Source organism: Kogia breviceps, chromosome 6 (assembly GCF_026419965.1).
Source record: "Kogia breviceps isolate mKogBre1 chromosome 6, mKogBre1 haplotype 1, whole genome shotgun sequence".
NCBI classification, from domain to species: domain Eukaryota; kingdom Metazoa; phylum Chordata; class Mammalia; order Artiodactyla; family Physeteridae; genus Kogia; species Kogia breviceps.
In genome coordinates, this window is record NC_081315.1 from 81,103,176 (window position 1) to 81,127,311 (window position 24,136).

Sequence of the window (24,136 nt, forward strand, 5' to 3'; positions counted from 1 at the left end):
GCAAAAGCTGAGAGAATTCAGCACCAACCAAACCAGCATTACAACAAATGCTAAAGGAACTTCTGTAGGCAAGAAACACAAGAGAAGGAGAGGACCTACAACAACAAACCCAAAACAATTAAGAAAATGGTAATAGGAACATACATATCGATAATTACCTTAAATGTAAATGGATTACATGTTCCCACCAAAAGACACAGACTGGCTGAATGGATACAGAAACAAGACCTGTATATATGCTGTCTACAAGAGACCCACTTCAGACCTAGGGACACATACAGACTGAAAGTGAGGGGATGGAAAAAGATGTTCCTTGCAAACGGAAATCAAAAGAAAGCTGGAGTAGCAATTCTCATATCACACCAAATAGACTTTAAAAATAAAGATTATTACAAGGGACAAAGAAGGACACTATATAATGATCAAGGGATCGATCCAAGAAGAAGATATAACAATTGTAAATATTTATGCACCCAACATAGGAGCACCTCAATACATAAGGCAAATACTAACAGCCATAAAAGGGGAAATTGACAGTAACACAATCATGGTAGGGGACTTTAACATCCCACTTTCACCAATGGACAGATCATCCAAAATGAAAATAAACAAGGAAACACAAGCTTTAAATGATACATTAAACAAGATGGACTTAATTGATATTTATGGGACATTCCATCCAAAAACAACAGAATACACATTCTTCTCAAGTGCTCATGGAACATTCTCCAGGATAGATCGTATCTTGGGTCACAAGTCAAGCCTTGGTAAATTTAAGAAAACTGAAATCATATCAAGTATTTTTTCCAACCACAATGCTATGAGACTAGATATCAAATACAGGAAAAGATCTGTAAAAAATACAAACACATGGAGGCTAAACAATACACTACTTAATAACCAAGCAATCACTGAAGAAATCAAAGAGGAAATCAAAAAATACCTAGAAACAATTGACAATGGAGACAATGACCCAAATCCTATGGGATGCAGCAAAAGCAGTTCTAAGAGGGAAGTTTATAGCAATACAATCCTACCTTAAGAAACAGGAAACATCTCAAATAAACAACCTAACCTTGCACCTAAAGCAATTAGAGAAAGAAGAACAAAACCCCCAACGTTAGAAGAAGGAAAGAAATCATAAATTTCAGATCAGATAAATGAAAAAGAAATGAAGGAAATGATAGCAAAGATCCATAAAACTAAAACCTGGTTCTTTGAGAAGATAAACAAACTTGATATCCCATTAGCCAGACTCATCAAGAAAAAAAGGGCGAATATTCAAATCAATAGAATTAGAAATGAAAAAGGAGAAGTAACAATGGACACTGAAGAAATACAAAGGATCATGAGAGATTATGACAAGCAACTCTATGCCAATAAAATGGACAACCTGGAAGAAATGGACAAATGCTTAGAAATGCACAACCTGCTGAGTCTGAACCAGGAAGAAATAGAAAATATGAACAGACCAATCACAAGCACTGAAATTGAAACTGTGATTAAAAAATCTTCCAACAAAAAAAAAGCCCAGGACCAGATGGTTTCACAGGCGAATTCTATCAAACATTTAGAGAAGAGCTAAAACCTATCCTTCTCAAACTCTTCGAAAATATAGCAGAGGGAGGAACGCTCCCAAACTCATTCTACAAGGCCACCATCACCTTGATACCAAAACCAGACAAAGATGTCACAGAAGAAGAAAATTACAGGCCAATATCACTGATGAACATAGATTCAATAATCCTCAACAAAATGCCAGCAAACAGAATCCAACAGCACATTAAAAGGATCATACACCATGATCAAGTGGGGTTTATTCCAGAAATGCAAGGATTCTTCAATATATGCAAATCAATCAATGTGATACACCATATTAACAAATTGAAGGAGAAAAACCATATGATCATCTCAATAGATGCAGAAAAAACAGAAAAGGAATCAGGCTCCCTGACTTCAGACTACACTACAAAGCTACAGTCATCAAGACAGTATGGTACTGGTATTATCAGGCATATTAGATAATGGGCCTAGATAATGCTGATGATACAACTTTGTTGTAGAATTCTTCACTATAATTTTGAGATTTTCTCCAATAATGCCCTTGACGTGCTGGAATAAGAGAAGAAAAAGAGAGGGAGTTGCATAGGACTAGGAACTGACAAATGTGGAAAGTTAAGAGAGCTGGTCCACCAAGTGGTAACAGACTGGATATTATTATATTCCTGAATACAGAATGGTAGGGAAACAAGTGAAACCAAAAGTGTGCTTATAAGCTCAGAGTAATGGAAAGGGAGAAAGCATAAACAATACCAATGATGATGGAGCAAGTTCAATAGAGAGACAAAGGGGAGAGATTGAAGGACAGAAATTATGGTCAGAGCAAGACACTTCTAAGTTCAAGATCTTGAATGTGGAGTGTTTTAAGTGATGAAGTAATTCAGGATGTAAATATGCTGCTAAAGAGTGGAGTTGAAAGCTATTGGAGATAAGGGTTAAGGAACTTTATGACTCAGATTTAAAGAGTTTGAGCTCTAGAGTTGGACACTCCTAAATTTGAATCCTGCCTTATGATCTGAAGGTATTTAAAGATTTTCTTAACCTCTCTAAGTTTCTTTCTTTTTTTTTTTTTTTTTTTTTTTTTTTTGCGGTACACGGGCCTCTCACTGTTGTCGCCTCTCCCATTGGGGAGCACAGTCTCCGGACACACAGGCTCAGGGGCCATGGCTCACGGGCCCAGCCACTCTGCGACATGTGGGATCTTCCTGGACCGGGGCACGAACCCGTGTCCCCTGTATCGGCAGGCAGATTCGCAACCACTGCACCACCAAGGAAGCCCCTCTCTAAGTTTCTTAATTTCTCTAACAAAATTTTGGGTGAGAGAGATGAGAGGGGTGTTATTAACATTTTTATTTTAATATATTATTCAAAGAAATAATTCATGTAGAAAGCTTAGCAGAGTGTATCATTCAAGTTAGCTTTTACTATCATTGTCGTTATTGCTATTAAAAACTATCCTCAGATATTCAGGAAAAAAGGACAAGAAAACAATCACATGACAGAGTAGTACTGCTTCATTTAAATTCCAAGAACCTGACTTAAAGCTTAGATTTCAAACTTCCCCATCCCATACTTTCTGAAGTAGAGTGAACAAACCAGAAACAAATATTTCATGACCCCGAATAAGGAGGCTTGAAGATTGAATATGTGCTGTCTATTACCAAATAAGATCCAAGAAAAAGGGGTAAATTTGAAAGCTCAGGGGATTCTTCTCTCATCCAGATCTCTGTTGAAATTGTTAATGATCAAGGAAATGACCAAAAATATGACTTTCAAAGAAAAAGGAAGAGAAGATAAAGATCTAAAATTCACCTATTCCACAATTAAATGCTAAAAAATCAAAATTAGATATGATGGTAATTACTTGTAGTGAAGTGGGTCGCTTACTAGATAAAATACTCAAAGGCAACCAAGGAGTGGGGTACACTTCAGTAGGCACCATCTCCAAAGTACTGCTTTTAATGAAACGTTAATTATCTAGAGATACATTCTCAGAAAGCCCTGATATTTAAAGAAGATTGTGTCTATGTACACTGAGAAGGTCCATAACTTTCAACAGATTTTCAAAGAACCATATGACTCCAACACTTAAAAACCACTTCTCACAAGTATATGGTAAATATTTTCAAGAGGTTTAAGACAGAATAGTTTCAAGACCTAACAAAACACTTAACTTTATGTTAATGATTTATGACAATAGTTATAATTTCATATAACACATTCCCATAAAGAAACACCAAATTTACCAAAGATTCCCCCCCACTAGTCCTCTCACCATCTCTGCAGCCCTCATTAACAGAATGAATACTATGGAGTTGTCTGGTGCAAGGAAACAATTAGTGTAAAACACACAGCATGAAGGAGCTTATTCTAGTCAACTACTCAAAAAGAGTTTTGTTCAGAGTGGCAGACACTAACTTCCTACCCAACACCCATGATCCCTCTTTTATTCTAAGAAAAACCTGGGTTTTTTTCCCAACATATCAATGTGTCCCTCTGGAAGAGCACAATTCCCAGTCTACTTTGCAACAAAATGTGATCAATAAAATGCAAAGTTGGGTAAGATTTCTGGAAGAACTCTTTACAAGGGCACTCCTTTAGCTAGGATGCCCTTCTCTTTTTTCTTTTCTTTCTCATTCCCATCCTGCCTGGAATGAAGGCATGATGTCAATACTTTCAGCAACTATTAGGACCATAAGGTCCATCAAGAGACCTTCAAAGTAGAAGACATGTGTTAAGAACTATAAAATAGAAAGTGGTCCTAGGTGACATCATGGAACTTTATACCCTCCCAGGAGCATCTTCCTATACATTTTTTATGTGAGAAAAGATAAAACCCTTAATTTTTAAGGCTTCAAGGTTTGTTGTGGTTTGTTTAGGGATTTTTTTTTAGAAATAAATCATTGTTGTTCAGAAAAAAATGTAATTCACAAATGCCGTACACACCCAGCTGGAAAAATTTCACTTTACTTTGTTATACTGCCTAAAAGTGGACCACTTGATGATTCACTTTGATAAACAGTAATAATTTTTAATGGATAGTCTGCATGATAGTGAATATTAGACAACAAAGAACTGTGACTCTGAGAGGCAGGAAGTAAATGAGATGAGTTCTACAGTTTCCCAGGCTTACTATCATGATAGCTTTTCCAAGCTATATACAGGAAAGGGGAATTTAAAGCAGAACTTGGTAGATTCCCTGAGTTAAGGAAATAGACCTGAGAGCCTAGGAAACTAAGATAGTTAGAGTTCACAGGAAAGAAAGTAAACAGCTTTACAGAGAATTCTGGAGACAGACCGAGGGCCCAGTTTGTGTTCAATAGAGTAATGATCATTACATGTATGTGAGGAAACTACTCAAGGCCAGCAAAAGAACCACCTGAAAGGATGAAAAGGGACAGTGTCTGGGGCACAGTTGGGAATACTGCCTGTTCCCATCAACCAGACTGGAAAACCTTATAATTCACGGGGCATTGAGTAAAGTTATCAAAAGATCATGTCCCCATTCTGGGGAATATTTAGCTTTGGACTAAACACTATTCTGGCACTGCCTAGAAAATATTAATAACAAACCCAAAATAGCAAATGATTTCTAAGTAACTTGACTGCATCTCAGCAAAAAGCCCAAGAATATTTATATGAATACAAAAATATCCCAATAAAAAATACTTTTATCCAATCAGGTATGTGGAATTCAATCAAAATTACCAGGAAGGCAAAGAAGTGGAAAATAGTACTCAGAATTTCAATTAATTGAAACCAACCCAGAACTGACACAGATAATGAAAGTGTCACGCAAGGAGATTAAAAGTTATTATATGATCAAAAAGCTAGAAGAAATATTGAACATATTAAGTAGAGACATGGAAAATACATTTTTTAAAGAAATCAAATGTCTAAAGATAAAAATTACAATATCTGAGATAAAAAATACAGAGATGGGACTAACAGAAGATTAGATATTATATAAGAAAAGATTAGGGGTCCAGGAGACACAGCAATAGAAATTATCCAAAATGAAATAAAGTGAGCTATGGAACTACTTCAAACAGCCTGATATGCATGTAATTAAAGCTCTGAAAAGAAGAGAAAGAAAGGAAGACATAAATAATATTTCTAAAGTAATGGCTGAAAGTTTTTTGAATTTGATAAAAAACTATATACCTATTGAACCAAGAATCTCAATGAACCCTTAGCAAATGAAACATGAAGAAAAGTATGCCAAGGCATATCATAATTGAGGATCTCAAATCTGGTGCTAAAGAGAAAATCTTAAAAGCAGTGGGGTTGGGGGTGGCAGAAAAGACATGTCACAAACAGAGAAACAAAGATAAGGGAGGGGTCATATTTCTTATCAGAAGTAATGTGAATGAGAAGATAGAGGAGCAACATCTCTAAAGTACTGAAAGAAAAAAAATCTTTTAACCTAGAATTCTATACCCAGCAAAAATATCTTTAAAAAATAAAAATGAAAGAAAAACTTTTCAGACGTGAAAGAATTCATCTACAGCAGGCCCACACTACAATAGTAGTATGTAAGAAGTCCTTCACATAAAAGAAAACTGATGTCAAATGGATATGATGCTCTACACCAAGGATTAAACAGAACCAGAGCTTAAAACTGCAGAGGGTAGAGTACTTCCAAACTCACTTGATGAGGTCATCACTACCCTAATACCAAAACCAGACAAAGACATTAGAAGAATAGAAAACTATATTGAGAGAAAGATCAATGTTTGCCAGGGGACTGGGACTGGAGGAAGGGATTAACTGCTAAATGACATGAGGAATATTTGGGGGCTTATGGAAATGCTCTATATTTTGTGTATTGGTAGATTCATGGGTGTACACATCTGTCAAAACTCATCAAATTGTATAATTTAAATGTGTACAGTTTATTATATGTAAATTATACCTCAATAAAGCTCATTAAAACAAAACAAAATAAATGAAAACAGCATATCTGGCAGATACTGTGGTTTGTCTCACTCAGTAACCTATCCAGTCTCTTTCTAGAATGTCTTCCTGTGCTAGAAACCTAAAAAGCATATTTCCCATTTTCCCTCACTGCTTTCACATGTGACTTATTTAGTAACCACAAACAGATACACTCACTGAAGACTTTATTAGGAAGAGAATTTTGTAGAAAGAAGGGCAGAGAACAAGTCATCCATTTTGCTGGTGTTGACCATGGCAAAGACAGCAAGTTACTGGAGCTGACCACCTCCAGATTGTGGCAGAGGCTTCCTTGGTGGCCCATTTCTGGGAAAATTGGAAGTAATTGGAAAATTGGAGAAATTTTGGAAGTAGTCCCTAGAAACATGCCTAGAGTCAGTATTTCTAGTGTGTCTACTAGCTATGCTCAATAATAATTCCTTCATTCTTAAATTGAATAAAACAGTACTTTAAACAGATATAGAATTATCAAGCAGTCACAACTCAATATCAGCTTTAAGAGACCCCTCTAGATCACCAGCCTTTCCATTCCTCTCTCTGTTACTGGAGTCCACGCTTGGATTCATCCTACACATTTTATAGCTCAGTTCCAACGTGGATTTTGTGAACTCTTACTGTAGAGTTTTATGGTTAGTCCATAATCAAGATACTATTTCTAACTCATTTCCTACGGGTATTTCTAAGATTATTTATGTCCAAACTGTTGGAACACAATCTTTTTGTGTAAAGCTTTTCTGATGCCAAAACAATAGGGCACTTGCCCCAAGTAAGTTCCAAGCTGAACTTGCTCCTACCCCCATCTCTCCCCCTCCACCACTGAGCATCCCAAATTCCTTTGGCACCACCCACCCTGGGTCTGATGGCAGTGATGGCAGTAAAATTAGGGAGCTGTGAAATGTCCTCATCCTCTCTCCATCCCATCTCACTGTCTCCCGCACTCTGCCTCCATATGCCTATGCTTGTGTCTCTGTCTATTTCATCCTCTGGCTCTGTTTGTCTATTTCTTTCTCTCCATCCTTAAAGACACTTGTATTTGTTCAGATGATTCATACATCTTGATTTTTCTCATTTATTTAAATTTAAATTAAATCAAATGGTTTCATGTAACTGTTTAAAACATCACAGATGTTAAGGAAACTACCAACATCAGTTTCTCTTCCTCCCCCAAAATTATGCTTCACCACATGCCAAAACCCAGCAGAGGGCATCCTTCCATTTCAGATGTGCAAACACTGTAGGGAAAAGGCTCTACAATTCTGGCAATGTACTCCATTTGCAACTGTGCACTGGAATCTAAATAAAGGGGCTACTGTAGTAGTAGGGAAATTTGTTACATAAGTTGTTCTGGAGTGTTTATCTCCATTTTGAATTATAAATTTAGAAGTAATTCCCCTTTCATAAGAAAAAAAGAGGAAAAAAATCTTGTCTCTGGCCTCTCTCCAGATTTGGGGAATTAGCTTCAAATTTCAGAAGCAGCAGGTAGCACCTCTGTGATCACTCTGTCTCTAGGCATGTGTGTAAATAAAGTGATCACAGAGACAAAGCAATCGAGAAAGAACTCTGCACCCTACCTCCTCCGTTGCACTCTCCCTCCATCCCTGAAACTGAAAGACAAATAGCAAGAGAGGCATTTTGCCTGTTACATTGAAAAGTAGGAAGAAGATGAGCCTGGTCAAGAGCAGAGTAGCAGGTGGGGCCCACCTTGTACCTGTGTAAGTAAGCAGTCACCCACTAAGATTAATTGTGTAGCTTCACAGAACTTAAAATTCCACAATGAAAAATATCTTACATTGTCAGAAGAATTTCCCCCAGGTTACAATGCAAATACCCACAATCCTTATCAGTGATTTTCTCCAGTGTGGATGAGTTTATGGGATTTTATTTCCTTGTTGAAGGATGTCTTAGGAGAGAAGGAGAGAATATGAGGAGACAATATAGCATCATTCCTACATCCATTCAACATACGTTTTTGAGCACTTTATGTCTAACCCTGTTCTAGGTGCTAAGAACCCACCAGGAAACAAACTAGCAAAGATCACTTTCCTTGAGGTGATGTGTCAGAATGCAAGGGTCTGGGGAATCAGACAGACCTAACTTTCTTTGAGTCCTGGTCCTGCCAATTACCCAGATATGTATATATATATACACACACACACATACACACACACACACTATATACAACGTATATATCAGTAAAATCCTCAAAATTAGCCTAAGAAAATTTCTATTATCATTATCATTCTCATTTTACAAATAAGGAAATCAGGCACAGAGTGATTTATAAATTTCCCAGAATCAGAAGTAGCAGAGCAGGAATTTGAAACAATGCTGCCCGACTTCAAAGCTGTCTTACCTCTTAACCAGTGCTCCAGAGAGTTGATTTCTAAGGCCTGAGGACTAGATGAGATGACACATATAAGCTAAGAGTATAGTATAGTCCTTTAAAAAATTTATTTATTTATCCATTCATTCTGTCATTATTATCACTGCCATTGTTATGGGTTTCTGGGACCTCAGGGTATATGTTGAAGTATAAGATAAGAGGCTCAATACTTGAATCAAAATACTTCTAGTTCAGAATCTATCTGTGTCCAGCTCTGGTTAAAAGTAAGATTGCATAACATCATAGCTACTGAATCATGGCTTCTCTGCATTAATCTTTCCATAAGATGACAGGCAGCCTCTAATAGCCATGGCTCTAGACAGGATATCAGGGCACAAGCTCCCTGTAACAAACAGGAGCATTTCCTGCTCTGGCTTCTTCTAATCTCTCCTGGAAGCTGAAGGTTAAGACCAGATTTGAAATGAAACCAAGATGCAAGGATCCATCTGTGGTTGACAGCCGCTTTTTGTTCTCTGATCAGTGACCTTGTAGTCAGTCCCACCCCCCTCAACTGCTGGTGTCCCTTGGCTCTTTGCTCTCTCTCTTTCCAAACTGCACTCTCCAAAGTCCCCTTTCCTGGGCTTCTTACTGATGAAGCTTGTTCATAGATCAGTGGGGGTTAAATATGCTAACAGTGCTATTCAAAGAGCAATGAAGCAGTCATGTTTTGTTGCTGCTCTGGGAGTTCTCTGCTCACTAGTAAGCTTGCATTTGTGTCTCACGTTCTCGCATTACCAAAATCAAGAATCATTTTAAACAAGAGATAAAATTCTGGCTCCGGGCCCCATTTCTTATTGATTTCATTTCACGACTGTCATCTTAGTTTCATTAAGTAGGAAACTGAGTGTTTGATAATGGGGTATAGGAAAATTCATAAATGCATATCTCATATATTCCATTTTTCTTGCCTGCACTAAAAAAAAAAAAAAAAAGTTTTCATCACACATGTCAAGCTTCACAATGCAAAACTCAAGTCAACTAAACATTTAAAAAATGTATTTCTATTCAAAAAGGCAATTTCATGCTGATTTCATCTTACCTTGACTCTGCAGGGGTGAACACTGCAGCAACACATCATTTAGGATAGAAATAAGTGCTTCAAACCCTTTGGAATGAACTCAAAAAAATAGCTAGTATGCTGGTAGCTATGATGCAAGTTGCCTTGTCATAGCCTTATAGCTTTCTATCAACACTGGTTGGGTTCAATAAAAAAGAAGAATTTCCTTAGCAGATACTCACCCCAAGATAATGGCCATCGATGAACACGACAGGAAGCGAAGGAGCTTCAGAAACCCGTCGGCATCGTTCATCTAATTCTTTTCCATAGTCACAATTCAGAGCTATGTTTTTCTCTTCAAATTTTACCCGATGGTTTTGGAAGATCTTTCTAACCAGTTCACATCTTTCAAAGGTTGTCCGTACCACACGAAGGCAAGTGGTATAAATCACTACGCGGTCAAATTCTAGGTCAGTTGATGGTTGCTGGAGGGAAACATCATTACAGTGTAAATATTTTGGCATTTGCTTTCTTACATCTCTTTATTTTAAGACACTTAACATTTCAGCCAACGTCTTACACATTAAAGGCCTGCAATAAAAGTTGCATAAGCACCATATTTGTCAATTCTAAGACATGTCTTTATACTTTAGAACATCTGTAATTGCAATAAAGATGACAATCAACATAATTTAAATGACATAATTTAATTGACAGTATTTTTTCTGTTCTCAGTGGCATATCAGATAATGTCATATCTTTTTTTTTTCTTAACATCTTTATTGGGTATAACTGCTTTACATTGTTGTGTTAGTTGCTGTTGTATAACAAAGTGAATCAGCTATACATATACATATATCCCCTTATCCCCTCCCTCTTGCGTCTCCCTCCCACCCTCCCTATCCCAACCCTCTAGGTGGTCACAAAGCACCGAGCTGATGTTCCTGTGCTATGCGGCTGCTTCCCACTAGCTATCTATTTTACATTTGGTAGTGTATATATGTCAATGCCACCCTCTCACTTCATCCCAGCTTACCCTTCCACCTCCCCGTGTCCTTAAGTCTATTCTCTACGTCTGCATCTTTATTCCTGTACTGCCCCTAGGTTCTTCAGAACCATTTTCTTTATTTAGAGTCCATATATATGTGTTAGCATACGGTATTTGTTTTTCTCTTTCTGATTTACTTCACCCTGTATGACAGACTCTAGGTCCATCCACCTCACTACAAATAACTCAATTTCATTTCTTTTTATGGCTGAGTAATATTCCATTGTAACTGGCATATCTTAAAATTGATGATGCCTCACATGGCATGCCATGTGGTGAAATAAGGAATGGTTGACTTATTTTTCTCATGTTTTGTAGACATCATTCAACAACAATAGCTGCCTCTTATACCCAAAGCAAAACATGGAACAGAATAGACAAGGTTAGCATTTAACTATTCTTCTACTCATCAACTTACCAAATTTTACAGCTTTTTTGAGCGAAAATTTACTGGGAATAACAAGATCTATATCATAGGATTGTTCTGAGGTTTAAGAGGTATAAAATGTGTGCATGAGCTCTGTTGAATGACAGGCTCCCATGTGCAGTGAGAAGGTTCTGCCGTGAGGAACAGAAGATATAGTGGCTCAGAGAGAGTGCATAGAAACCAATATCAAGGTGGGCAGCAGGTCAAAGCCAGGCATAAAAAGGAATCAAGGAAATAGTACACTGCAATGGAATGTAAGCAATTGGAGACTTACACTCTCAAAATGGAGGCAAGCACCTCTCAAAACCAAGGTGAAGACTCCTAAAAAGAGAATCTTTTTATGTCTATGTTTCCTGCTGCATCAGAAATCAGTGACTGCATTCAAACCCTGCCAGCACTGCGAGGGTCTTATCAGCTAGGTCCTGACATCACCAGGGTGACATCACCCTCTTCCTCTTTATTATAGCCTTATTTGAAGGAGACTGAACAGAACCCAACTATATGCCATGAGATCAAGGGATACATGAGTCTCCACAGTTCTACAGTTGTTGAAAGACAACCACACAACTGATAAACTCCTGTGAAAACAAAACTTTGATTTGAAAACACTCCAGATGGCTAAATACTAGAACCAGAAGGTAGGATACTAAGCTTCACCACTTTGTACTCAAAGAAATCAGACCACTCTGCCAACACAGATAGTCCTAGAAAGACATGAAATGATGGAAATGGCTATGCAATGGTCTCCACTTCACTGAGAGACTGGACATTTTTTTTTTCATAATGGTAAAATGTATTAAAGACATAAGAATCTTTCCTTTCCTCAATAGAGTTTAGAAGCTAAGTTGAAAACCAGAGGCCTGGAGGGGCCAAGCAGGTGTCTTAAATGCTGGAGCAGACCAGGAATAAATGAGGTATTAGTGAGAAGCAGGGAGAGTGTCATTTGAAAGGGAAAAACATACCTCAGCTTCAGGCAAGTTTCAGGATTTCAGGCATGTCACTCAGTGTTGTAAGATATGATTATTGTAAAAATAAACTTGAAATCTGGATTTTTATGGAAATTTTCTCCATTCTAAATAGTGGAACCCCATTAAAAAATGCCTTGAGACCCCTGGACAATATATCTGAAGGCTGAATTTGGCCTATATACTGCTAATTTATAACACTGGAAAGGAGAGAGCCCCAGGGAGGTATATCAGATATACCTGGACTCTGCCTCTGGCCATCTCTGTCTTTGGGAAGCTAAAGAGCTGTTTAGCCTCAGTTTTCTCATCTGTAAAATGTGATAATAGTGGTGGTAGCTACCTAATAGGTTTGCTGAGAAGATTAAGAAAACAACTAGTGTAGAGCTTAAAACATAGTACTGTGCTGTCTATTACACTCCACATTGTGGAATTTTTAAGATTAAAACCACAAGCAAAAATAAATCAATGGAAAAAATCAATGTAATTAATGACAAGAAAAGAGGATTATTACTAGGCTTTAGATTAAGAAGCACTGATCTTCAAAGAGAGTAACCAAATGCCCAAGAGCCTCTGGTTCCTCTTCATATTCACAATTATGAACAAGCTGGGAATCAAGGAACTCACTGTAAATGTTGCCACTTTTGGAAGAGCACCAAACTTCTCTTTTTCCTGATATTATCTGAGTAATTATGCATTGTTCCTCTGGCTGCAAAGACTGCTATAACTGCATTTGTTTCTACCAAAATGTTCTACTTTTTTCAATAGTATACTTACTTTTGAAATATTTTATAGGAAATATATTTCCCCATATGAAGAAGTGGGAAAATTTAAGATTGGACCATTTTGTTCTCACACAGGATTCTCTCTGCTCGTACAACATATGTTTGGTATCACTTTTCTGTGTATCTCTAAGAGATAGACATTTAAAAAATAGTAATAACATAAACCCTTATCAAGTGGCCATGTTAGATGCTGTCCAGTGCAAAGGGTAACAAAAAATATCCTTTTGCCTACTGTTGAGGATGAGTTTTGCCCGGAATCAGTGATTCTCCAAGAGTATTGGATATTAGAATAAACTAGGGAGCTATAAAAATCCCCAAAGCCCAGGCCAAGCATGTACCAGTTATATCACAATCACCAGGGTGATTTTTTTGAAAGCTCCTCTGGCAATTCCAATGTGCAACCAAGTTCTAGAGATAGTTAGATACCAATTAGAATTGTCTGGAGGACAATGGAAATGCATTGGAAATGCAGAATCATGAGCTTCACCCCAGATCTACTGAATCAGAATCTGCACTTTAACAAGTTCTCTGGGAAATCTGGGTGCGCATTATATTTTTGAGGAGCCCCAGTGAAGTCACATAGGCAGCTTGACTTGTCAGAGAAACTGGGTTAATGTCCCTTTAAAATAACTGCTAGTCATTTACACAGTCATTAGAATAATTTGCCAAATATATGCTAGGCACTATATATATAATGGTGAGCAAAAAATATAATTCCTAATGACTTGGAGCTCATAGTTTAAAGTAATAAAAAAACTAAAATGTTACATAAATCAATATAGAATTACAAACTGTTAAGTGATGCAAAGGAAATGCCCAAATTGTTAGAAGAGGCTATGGCAGAAGGGCCTTTTCTGTTTTAGAGGTCGAAAAAGCATTTTCTGATATTTGAGCTCTGATTTAAAGGATAAGAAAGAGTTACAGGCATTAACTAGGCAGAGTGCATGGGGAAAAAAGTCACAGATAAGTGCAAAGATGTTGAGATGGAGGAAGATGGCAGGTTAGAGACTCTGAGAGAAGGTATTTGCTGAAACACAAAGGAGAATTATAATAATACTGAATGACTCTGGACACACATGTAGGATCAATATCATGTATTTTATAGCCACTCTATGGCCTTTAACCTAAGAGCAATGAGAAATTCCTGAAGGCTTTTAAGGAGGATGGGAGGGGTTTACTTATTTTAAAAATAAGTGAAGCAGGGCCAGTGCAGATAGTTGCACAGGATGTGCACTGCACAAACCTAGAGAATGTCATTATCAGCAAAGAATAAAGGAAGGATGTCCCCAGGGTTGTGTGATTCCACAACTTGAGCAATCGTACTCAGTCTCATTCCCAACTCCCTCGGTCTGAAAACTGAGATTGAATCCAGGGTAAATTCAAGGTAGGAAATATAGTTTATTTAGTAGAATAGGCTATTAAGTAAAATTTTCTAAAAATAATCTTACTGAACAATTTTTTGATATGATTTGAAAGTGGATCTTTCTAGAGGTAGAAGTGGGTTAAATGATTCCTCAAGGTTGTTTCCAGTTTCATAACATCAGTTTTAAATGATATTGTCTTTGGAAAAAGAAATCCTCTTCTACACTTGCCTCATTTTCTTTCCCTTAACAGATTTGTCAGAGCATTTGGCCAGAAATCTAAAAATAGCCCCTCAGTGGTTAGTTGCCCCTCTTCTCCCTTCCTGAGAGTTACCATGGGAATAGCGTAACGAAGGATGGAGGCATCTGAGACAGCGCTAAGAAGCCACTGGGATTTGCAACCCGCTTGTTCTGAGAGAGCTGACCTAGATGTTAATAAAGGCAAGCCGTTTCTTCCTTTCCATTGACTAAAAAAGATGACTCTTTGGGGTGCCCCGAAGCCTCACAACAACCTGCAGCAAACGTAGATGTGTTGGTAAGGGATGGAAATTGCTGTGAACAAGACTAAGGAGGGAAGAGATATGGGGATATATGGATATGTATAGCTGATTCACTTTGTTATAAAGCAGAAACTAACACACCATTGTAAAGCAATTATACTCCAATAAAGATGTTAAAAATTAAAAAAAGACTAAGGGGTTACTTTGTAGCCAACATATGTCCTCAGCTTGCACTTTGTCCGGCAATAGCCACTGTCAAACAGTAAGTTCTGTAGTCACCTAGGCATCCAGGGACACTTCTGGAGGCCTCACATCCACTGGAACTGCCACTGATTCAGGCCAAGGATTAGTCCCTACGGCTCCCCAACAGAGGATCAGCTCTGCGCAGACCCAGCTCCCCAGGCTGGAGTAGATCCAGATCCAGTGGGCTATTTCCACTTGACCCCTTTGACTGTACAGCCTGGTGCTGGTTTGACAAGGCCTCCTGAAATCTGGGCCTCCAGACAATTCCAGGAATTCAGGTCTTAAACAGAACTTAAAAATATAATAAAAAGTGACATTTTTAAATGGCGATGGCAGACATAATGCTAATAACTTTACATTCACTTAATCCTCCCAAGAACTTACATGCTGTAACTGTCTTTATTTATAGATCTAGAAACCTAGGCTCACATGGGATAAGTGTCCTAGACAAGGTGACAGGGTTAAAGTTACAGCAAAGTTAGAAAACTGGAGCCCAGATACACACCCTTCAGAGTCTGTGGGTTTCTACTGAGTCAAGCAGAACCCTTGAAACACACTGTTGTTTTGCTACCACTGCCCCAGGATCAGGTTGTTGCCAAAACAGACTGCTGTAGACCTAATTCAGTGCCCATGAGATAATGTTGGCGATTTAAAGAGGTTTGCCTCTTTACTAAATTACGCACCCACATTTAACAGTAAGTAACATCACAGGAGGGACACTGTAAATGTTTTTCTGTCTAAAAGGATACTTTTGAAATGGACAAAGTATAGAGAGCTTTTCTCTGCTGTCTGAAGGCAAAGAGATTAGCTCAGAGCCATGCAGCATATCAGAAGGCAAACCAGGACTAGACCTATTTCTTGATTATCAGGCATTGGGCCAACCCATTGGCTCCAGGGACCACCATTTTAAATAGAAGACATATGCCTTTGGAAGCAGGGTCATGGGGCTTTGTAAAGGACGGGAATTTTTTCTCTCTCTCCCTCTCCATGCTACTCTGTAAACTTCTGTAGCCGTATGCATATTCTGGGATGCTTCTTAATATTAAATTTAAATAAATAAATAACCCCCTGCCCACCCTTGCTTTCAAATCGCCTTTTGAATTCTCATTCTTGCGCTTAACTACTGTGATGTGAAAACCCACTTCATCCACACCAGGCTCCTCTCTTAGCTCATTTCCTGGATCTGATTCCATTCTGACCACACTCCCTATTCAGTTCTGAAGGTACGTGGTGATTTTCTAGGCCAGCGGTCCCCAACCTTTTTGGCACCAAGGACGGGTTTCGTGGAAGACAATTTTTCCACGGACGGGGGGCGGGGGCGTGATGCTTCAGGCGGTGACGCGAGCGATGGGGAGCGATGGGGAAGCGGCAGAGGCAGCTTTGCTCGCTGGGCTGCCGCTCACCTCCGGCTGTGCGGCCCGGTTCCTAACAGGCCACGGGCCGGTACCGGTCGGTGGTCCAGGGGTTGGGGACCCCTATTCTATGCCGTATTCCCTCCCACACATTGACCACAAAACACCACGGGGAACTTCTCCATGGCCCTCTGTAAGACACAGGTTATAAAAATAATTACAATAACTACTATTAGTTTCATGACTCCTGCATATACATATGTAGTTCCGGGGCTGCAAAGGGGAACTTTATGTGTGCAATGTTCACTTATCGTAAGAGATAAGGATTATTATCCAAATATTATAGATGAGGAAACTAAAGCTTGAAGATAAACTTAAGGTGTCTAAATACCTCAGAGGAAAAAGGAGCAGAACCAGAATTTTGACCTGGGTCTGCCTCCTAAGTCCTTGCTCATGCCTTAGGAAGATACTACATAACCCTCTTAAATACAGCCAACCGATGGGTCATACCATTCCAGACCTGAGTGGTGAATTGTATACCCCAGAGGGACTGTCAAAAGGACTGTCCTAGAAATGCCCATTGCTCACTCCTCCACTTGATTCTAATATCTCTGGTTACATGTCACCCCTCAGACAGACCTTCCCTCATCACCCCGTGTAAAACAGACCCTCTCTCCTCCAACCCAGTTCTTTTCTTTAGGATACCTGGTACTGCTGGACATTATTGTGTTATGTTTATTGGTTTACTGTCTATCTCCCAAAATAAAATATAACCTAAATAATGCAGGAATTCGTTTTGTACACAAGAACCCAGAATTTTACCTGGCACATAGTAGATGCTCAGGAAATACCTCCTGACCTCTTCTCCATACATTTAATTAAAACTTGGTTTGAATCTGCCTCTTAGTAACAGAATAATCTTGGACCAGTTACTTAATCTCTTTAAGTTGCAGTTTTCTCATTTGTAAAATAGATGTCAATGCCTACTTCATGGGAATTTGTGAGGATTAAATGATTTAATGAGTAGAAAAACCCTTAACATGAAGCCTGATGCATAATAAACACTCATCAAATGCCATTTCTTTATTATTAATATCATTAGTACAAAATGTTTTGGACACACACCAGCAGCAGCACTATCACCACTATGATTATAACCAACAAGTCCAAATTCACACGTCATCAACCTCAGAAGTCTGAATGGCAAAGTTTAACTTCAGAATTACACGATGATGAAAAAATAAATCTCTTTAATGACTTAACTTACCACTTACATTTGTTTGGATGTGCCATCAATTCTGAGAGTGAAAACAATAGAGTAGACCATACATATAAGATGTAATAAAAATCCCTCTTTGTCTAAGTTCAGCTGCCCTCTGGGTGGTATGAAAGAAACACATGAGTAATAATCTCTGCATGCAAAGATTTCTGTAGAGAGTATTCTGTTTTCATAATGCTCTAAGATTATGGATTTCATTTTATATCATTCATTATATTTCATTTCCTTTCATGCTTCAGAAATTATCTATTTGTCCAAATCAATTACTGAGTTGGCCTAGACATTAATTGAAAAGTCAATGAACCTAATGAATCCTCCAGACCAAAGAAATATTCTTTTCCAGAAAGTTAAACTGAAACAATACTGACTTTACAAGCACATCAGACTTAATGGAAATGAAGGTGTTCCCCACCTCATGAAGACCTTAGAAAGGGGTCGCAGTTCTGTCAATTCAGCGTTATTCAAGCACAGGGAGGTTTCACTTGAACAGCTAAATTTTTGTCTTCTCTTTAAAAAGCAGGAAACTTGACAGCACTGGTTTTATTGCATTCCTCTGCAAAAATAATACCTGGAGCCTGACAGCAACAACTCCCTTTAGATGACGCATGACTCCTGTTGCCACATTTAATATCATTCCTTTATATCTAGACAACATTTCTCATTAATATTGTCTGCGTTGCTCCTTTAGATCTGAGTTAGTGATGTCATATCTAGTCCATATGCACACTTTATATGGGAAGAAATTGAGACCCACAGTTTAATCATTTGAATCAAACTCTTTTAGGAAGCAACATGTTGCAGTGGAAAGAAAATCCATCTGGAGCCATTGCTTTGGCACTTAGGAGCTGCATAAATTTGGAAAAATCAGTTTACTTTTCTGAGACTACTTTTTCTCTTCTCTCTTATGAGTGTAGCTATAATCTAGCCCATAAGGGAGTTGTAGGATCACAGGCAAAATGCACCTGAAGACATTGTAAATTATAAAACTTTACAAACACACCAGCCATCATTATCCCCCAAAGTCACACAGCTGGGAGAAGAGAAACTAGGATCTCATGGAAACCACCTTCCTACCAAACAAAAGCATCTCTCTTCCAATATGAATACTTTGTTTCTACAGAAATTGTCACAAATACGATTTACTGGCATTTGCAATTCTACTCATCTCTGCAGATAACACTAATATTGAGGTGAACAACAAAATAATCATTTCAGGAGCATCCAATCCCAAAGTGATGGGCTTACCGCAGTGAAAAACCAGGCAGCAAATGAATCAGAAACATCCTACAAATGGAGGCATTGAAAAAACATATTTTCCCTCTCATCCTATGAAAGATTCAAGTTGCAAAACCAGAAGAAACTGGACTAAAATGTTGAACAATAGCATCAGAATAATAAATGCTTAGTTCTGCCTTGATCATTTTCATAACACCTTTCATCTTTCTACTTTATACAAACCCTTGTGCTTTCTTAAAGGGAAAGGTGCCCTTTTTCTTCCACTCTCCCAAATATATACATATGATGAATAAAAATCAAACAATAAAATATTAAAATCTTTCTGGATTTTCTACATCAAAGAAAATGCCTGAATAATTAGCTAAATGTAGTCAATCCTTTTTAGTGGGTTAGGAAGTGACAGGAGTCTATTTTGGGTTTTGAAATACCTGCATCCTGCCTCAGCTTGATGCTTTCGCAAATTCCGGTGTTATGAAGAGAAGCGAACTCAGTCTCTGTGGAACTCCCAGAGTAGACTGAGAGTCTATTTCAAAGGCAGAGGACACTCAGAGGTTGAGAAAAGTGGACCCAACCTCAGGCAAATCCCTCATTCCTGCCTCCTCCTCCAGGAGGAGGTTTCCAGGTTTAAGCCTTGATGTCCCTCTGACTCTTCCAAATGTCAGTCTCAACCTCCACTAAATGTGCTCTACTCCAGATTCTAAACACTGTATTTAGGGGAAGAAACTGCCAGACAGCACTGATGGGAAGCTTGGAAGTTGGCACATGAAGCTGATACATGTATTTTATGAGCATCAAGTCCTTTAATTCTGTAAGGAAATAGGTACTATCATTATCTTAGCTTTTCAGATGAGGAAACAGAGAAGTAGGTGACAAGCCCATAGAGAGACAGAGAGATACCATAGATAGATAGATAGACAAATAGAGATAGATTAATTTTAAGGTCATGGATCATACGTTTAGGAGCTAAAGGACTTCAGGTTTCACAATCTTAAAACAGACAAGAAAGTTGGAGATCATCTAGCCTAACTTGAACAAATGTATGACAGTGTCAAGAGTAAACTCAAACCTCTGGTAATTGGACTATTGTGCTTATTGACTTCCTATAAACACAAAATGAAGGTAAGGCAGGCATGAAACACATTGTTCTTTCAAGACCTTGATACAGTCACTTGTGAGCAGGACTCTTCTCCAAGTTGCTGCTGAAGAAATGGAAAGAGTATAAAAAGAAGTAAGTGCATTAAAGAAAGATTTGCCTGATCTTTAATCAATCTACTGTGTCTCATCTCTCTTTTCTACTCTTTCCTACCACTTACCTTGCAATATGCCTTGCCTCCAAATGTCAAACAAGCCTAAGAAATTGCTCTGAAAACCAGACACTAAGCATGATCAAATGAGGGAGGAACTTTGTGTTACATGAAAAGGAAAACAGAAATGAAAATGTTTGAAATTTCTGCATAAAGCCAGAGGTTGAATTTGTCTGTGTGCTCCACAAAGGAACCTAGCTAAGTCTTTCAGTTCAACTTCAAAATGCACAAACGAATAACCGTAAGATTTCAAAAGCAAGAAAATGTTGCCTTCCCATCTCTTCTCAGATTTCCCCAGATTAGGTTGCTTTAATAAAAGGAACTAAATTGTGAGGCACATGAAACCTACAGAAGCAGATGTGGAGAATAATACTCAAAACCTTAAAAAACATATTTTTTCAAGTACATACTGTACTGTTTGGGATGATCAGTGTAATTTTGTAAAGGAAGTTTAACAATTCATATTGATTGCATATTCAAATACAAAATAAATGCAGGTGTTTTTAAACAAGATTGATCACAGTATTATCAGAAGGAAGAAAACAAAAATATTTCTGGAAATGTAATTCACCAGACACTGCTGTCTTTGACACCAGAACTCCTTACTGGAGCTGATTACTAGATTTTGGAGATTCAGTCATTAGGAAAGAGATCTGCTTAAATTACTGAAGGAAATAATAAGTCTCATTAGGTGGAAGATTTTATTATCAACAATTTTATGCATAATTCAATCAACATTGGAAGTAGAAAAAATATTCATTGATGATTTTCATGCTACAGGCTTTATAGCAGAAGAATGGATTTATTATCACTATAATCCTCACAATATGCAATGCAATAGATATTATTATTCCATTTTCATTGACAAAGTAAATGAGTCACAGGGAGATTGCAAACTTGTTCAAAGCACAAAATCACAAAAATCTTTTCCCATTGGCATATATAACATCTTTCTCTCCTAGACTTCCTCTTATGTGTCTGGTTATCCCTTCTCCATGTTCAGCTAGGGTCTCTCTTTCCCTAAGAACTCTGGTTCTCATGGGCTCTCAGCTTGGTCTACCTCCTTCTTTCTGGATGAGCTCATCCAAAATTTCAATAGTTAATTGAAGGCTGTGAACTCCCAAGGGTATATCCTCAGCTCAGATTGCACTCCAACATTCCAGATTGAAGGTCAATGTAACATCTCCACCCAGAGAAACACACCCTCTATACCTTGCATTGAGGATGCCTGAAGCTAACTTCATTGTTGCCACTAAACCTATTCAACCAGCTGCTGAAAATCTGGGGAGGTCCTGATTTCTCCAGCGCTTTCCCTCACCACCCCCCATATTCTATAAATCAAGTATCAATTCTTTCTTTTTATGTTTCAAGCCTGTCTCTTTCCCTCTGTCCCCACTCCTACAGTTTTAACTCAGGACCCCACTATTCTCGCCTGGATTACAACAGCCTCTTAACTTGTCTCCATGCCTCTAAAGTAGGCCCTTTCTATCCATTCTCCAGAATGCATAGAAGAATCTGATCATGTCATTTCTTGACATAAAATAATAATAAACGACTGCTTCCCATAGCTTTCAGGATAAGGTCAAAATACTCACCTATAAAGCCCTCTGTGATGTGGCTCTTATCTTCCCCCTAGCCTTCTTTCCCATGGCACACCTTGCCCTGTACTGATTATTTGACTAATATTCATAAGTTTCAACTATGTGCCAAATTCTCCAACACACCAAAACACACCATGTTATTTAGTACCCCTGACGTTCGTTCTCTTATGTAGTCCTTGTGCCTGGAACACTTTCCTCCATTGTTCCCCCTTCCTTCTCAATCAACACAAGTCAGGTCAAGCCGCATCTCTCTAGGGAGCCTCTCCCACCCCTCCCTCCAACGGGCTGGGTGCTGCCCAACTTCTGCAACCCATCATGCACTCTGCACCACCCCTTCCTCCTTTACCATGAGATTATGAACTTGCTGGGATCAGTGTTTGTGTTATTTTACATCCTTTACAACCTATTAAGAGGCACTAACCACATGTTTGTTGAATGAAGAACAAACGAAAAACTTAAGGCCATCAGATCCTAAAGCTTATGCACTTTCTACTATAATAACACTATACAGCATAATACAGGGGAAAATTAAGAAAAAAAAATTGGATGCTTTTCACCTAAAATAGGCAAATCAATAAAACCTCACTAGAATATCTTCAAACTGATTGTAACTTAGGGGAACACTTACAGTGTATATTTTTTCTATCTCATTAACAAATTTTTGACATAATAATGGCTAATTTGTTCTTAGCAAAATGCCCAAAGCGAAAATGCAGGTTGTTGCTGTTACTTGGCCATTCAGTAAGTGTAGATAAGTCTGGCTAGAATGATTTAATAATGGTTGTCTCTGATTAAATTGAAACTATGTTGCCAGGCCAAGAGCTGCAAGTTAAGAGTTGCACAGCAGCCAAGAGGATGCATTCAAACAAATCACCAAAGGCCTCTTTCACTTGTCCTCATTTTATTGTTTTTAATGACATATGGAAGAGAAAGTTAATGATGATTCTGTGAAGTGGTACTCCAAAATATATATTTGTGAAGCAAGAGGTAGGATAAAAACTGATAACCATCTTTAAAATAAAATAGAGAGCATCATTATTCTCCAGTAAGATGTGGTTAAATGCCTGTGCAGATGTTAGCCATGCCTGAGGAAAGCCTAGACTGTTGGTCTTTCATCAACATCCACCTTCTACTTGGTAGCACCTACTGAAATGGTAATCTAAGAAACAACCACCCTTTGAAGAGACCAACTTACAATCCCCAACTTGCATTCCACTGTCACATCCTCAGCCAGCCCTGGGAGAGAGAAAGCAACTTTCTCTCTGGTTCCCAAGCACTAAGAATCTGCGTATAGAAAGTGACAAACATGGTTCCCATCGCCCCCAAATGTGGAGAAGAAAGGAAGAAAGAAGCAGAGATGAAAGAAAGATTCTTGACAGTATTTCCACTTTTCTTTCCATCCCTGTCCCTGAAATGGCCATGGTTTATTACATGAGTCAACAAATAAATTCCTCTTTCTGAGTTTTTTGTTTGAGTTGGTCATGTTTCTGCTGTGATCAAAGATACTGTTATAGCACCCCAGTTTTCAGCAGATTCCATAAACTTTAGTGATTACATTCTTGCTCTCCAGAAATAAAAGCCTTTCCAGAAACAATCTTTTGTAGAGAAAATCAGCCTTTTTTAGCAGTTCCCACATGCATGGGACATAGCCCATTTCTACACTCACATATCACCTAGGCTTGAACAGAATGAGGGACTGAAGAACTCAGGAATGCTTGGCCGATCTCCTTCCCCTTGACTTCATGGTTTCAAGAATTCTGAATTTGGAGATATAACACCTAAGTTGTGACTCCCATCTGTGCTAGTCTGTAGTAAAATGACCTATAACAAATTGAGTCCCACATTTGTAAAAACAGGTAAAACCCTCCTGCATCTTCATCACCCAGCTCTTGTGAGGATCAAAAAAAAAAAAAAAAAAAAAAGAATTACTATACTTTTTACAACTATACTTAAGTATCTGCTCTTAATTACTGATATTTCCCAAGGCTAAGTCTTGAACCTTTGATATCTTTTCTATAAACTCCTTCCCTTGAAGGACTAACCTATTTGACTGCCTTCACTACCACCTTCCTGCTCCTGGCTCCCAAGTCAATACTTTTTTTCCTTTCTACTCACCTGAGCTAGACTAATGAACATTTCCTT

General features: G+C 38.2%; 1 protein-coding gene across 5 annotated transcripts in view; it reads right to left on the reverse strand.

Annotated features, from left to right (window-relative positions):
- The window catches only part of GRXCR1 (glutaredoxin and cysteine rich domain containing 1), a 347,061-nt gene that overhangs the window by 50,581 nt on the left and 272,344 nt on the right, over nucleotides 1-24,136 (reverse strand). For 3 of the 5 annotated variants that reach the window (XR_010841072.1, XR_010841071.1, XR_010841070.1), the window contains exon 6: nucleotides 10,298-10,381. Coding sequence is in view for 1 of the 5 variants with exons in the window: in XM_059066071.2 (XP_058922054.1) it covers nucleotides 10,139-10,381 (243 nt within the window). In the remaining 4 variants the exon portion in view is untranslated. Of the gene's footprint in view, nucleotides 1-10,138; nucleotides 10,382-24,136 lie in introns of those variants that run through there. The other 2 variants (XM_059066071.2, XR_009336125.2) reach the window with 2 other exon arrangements.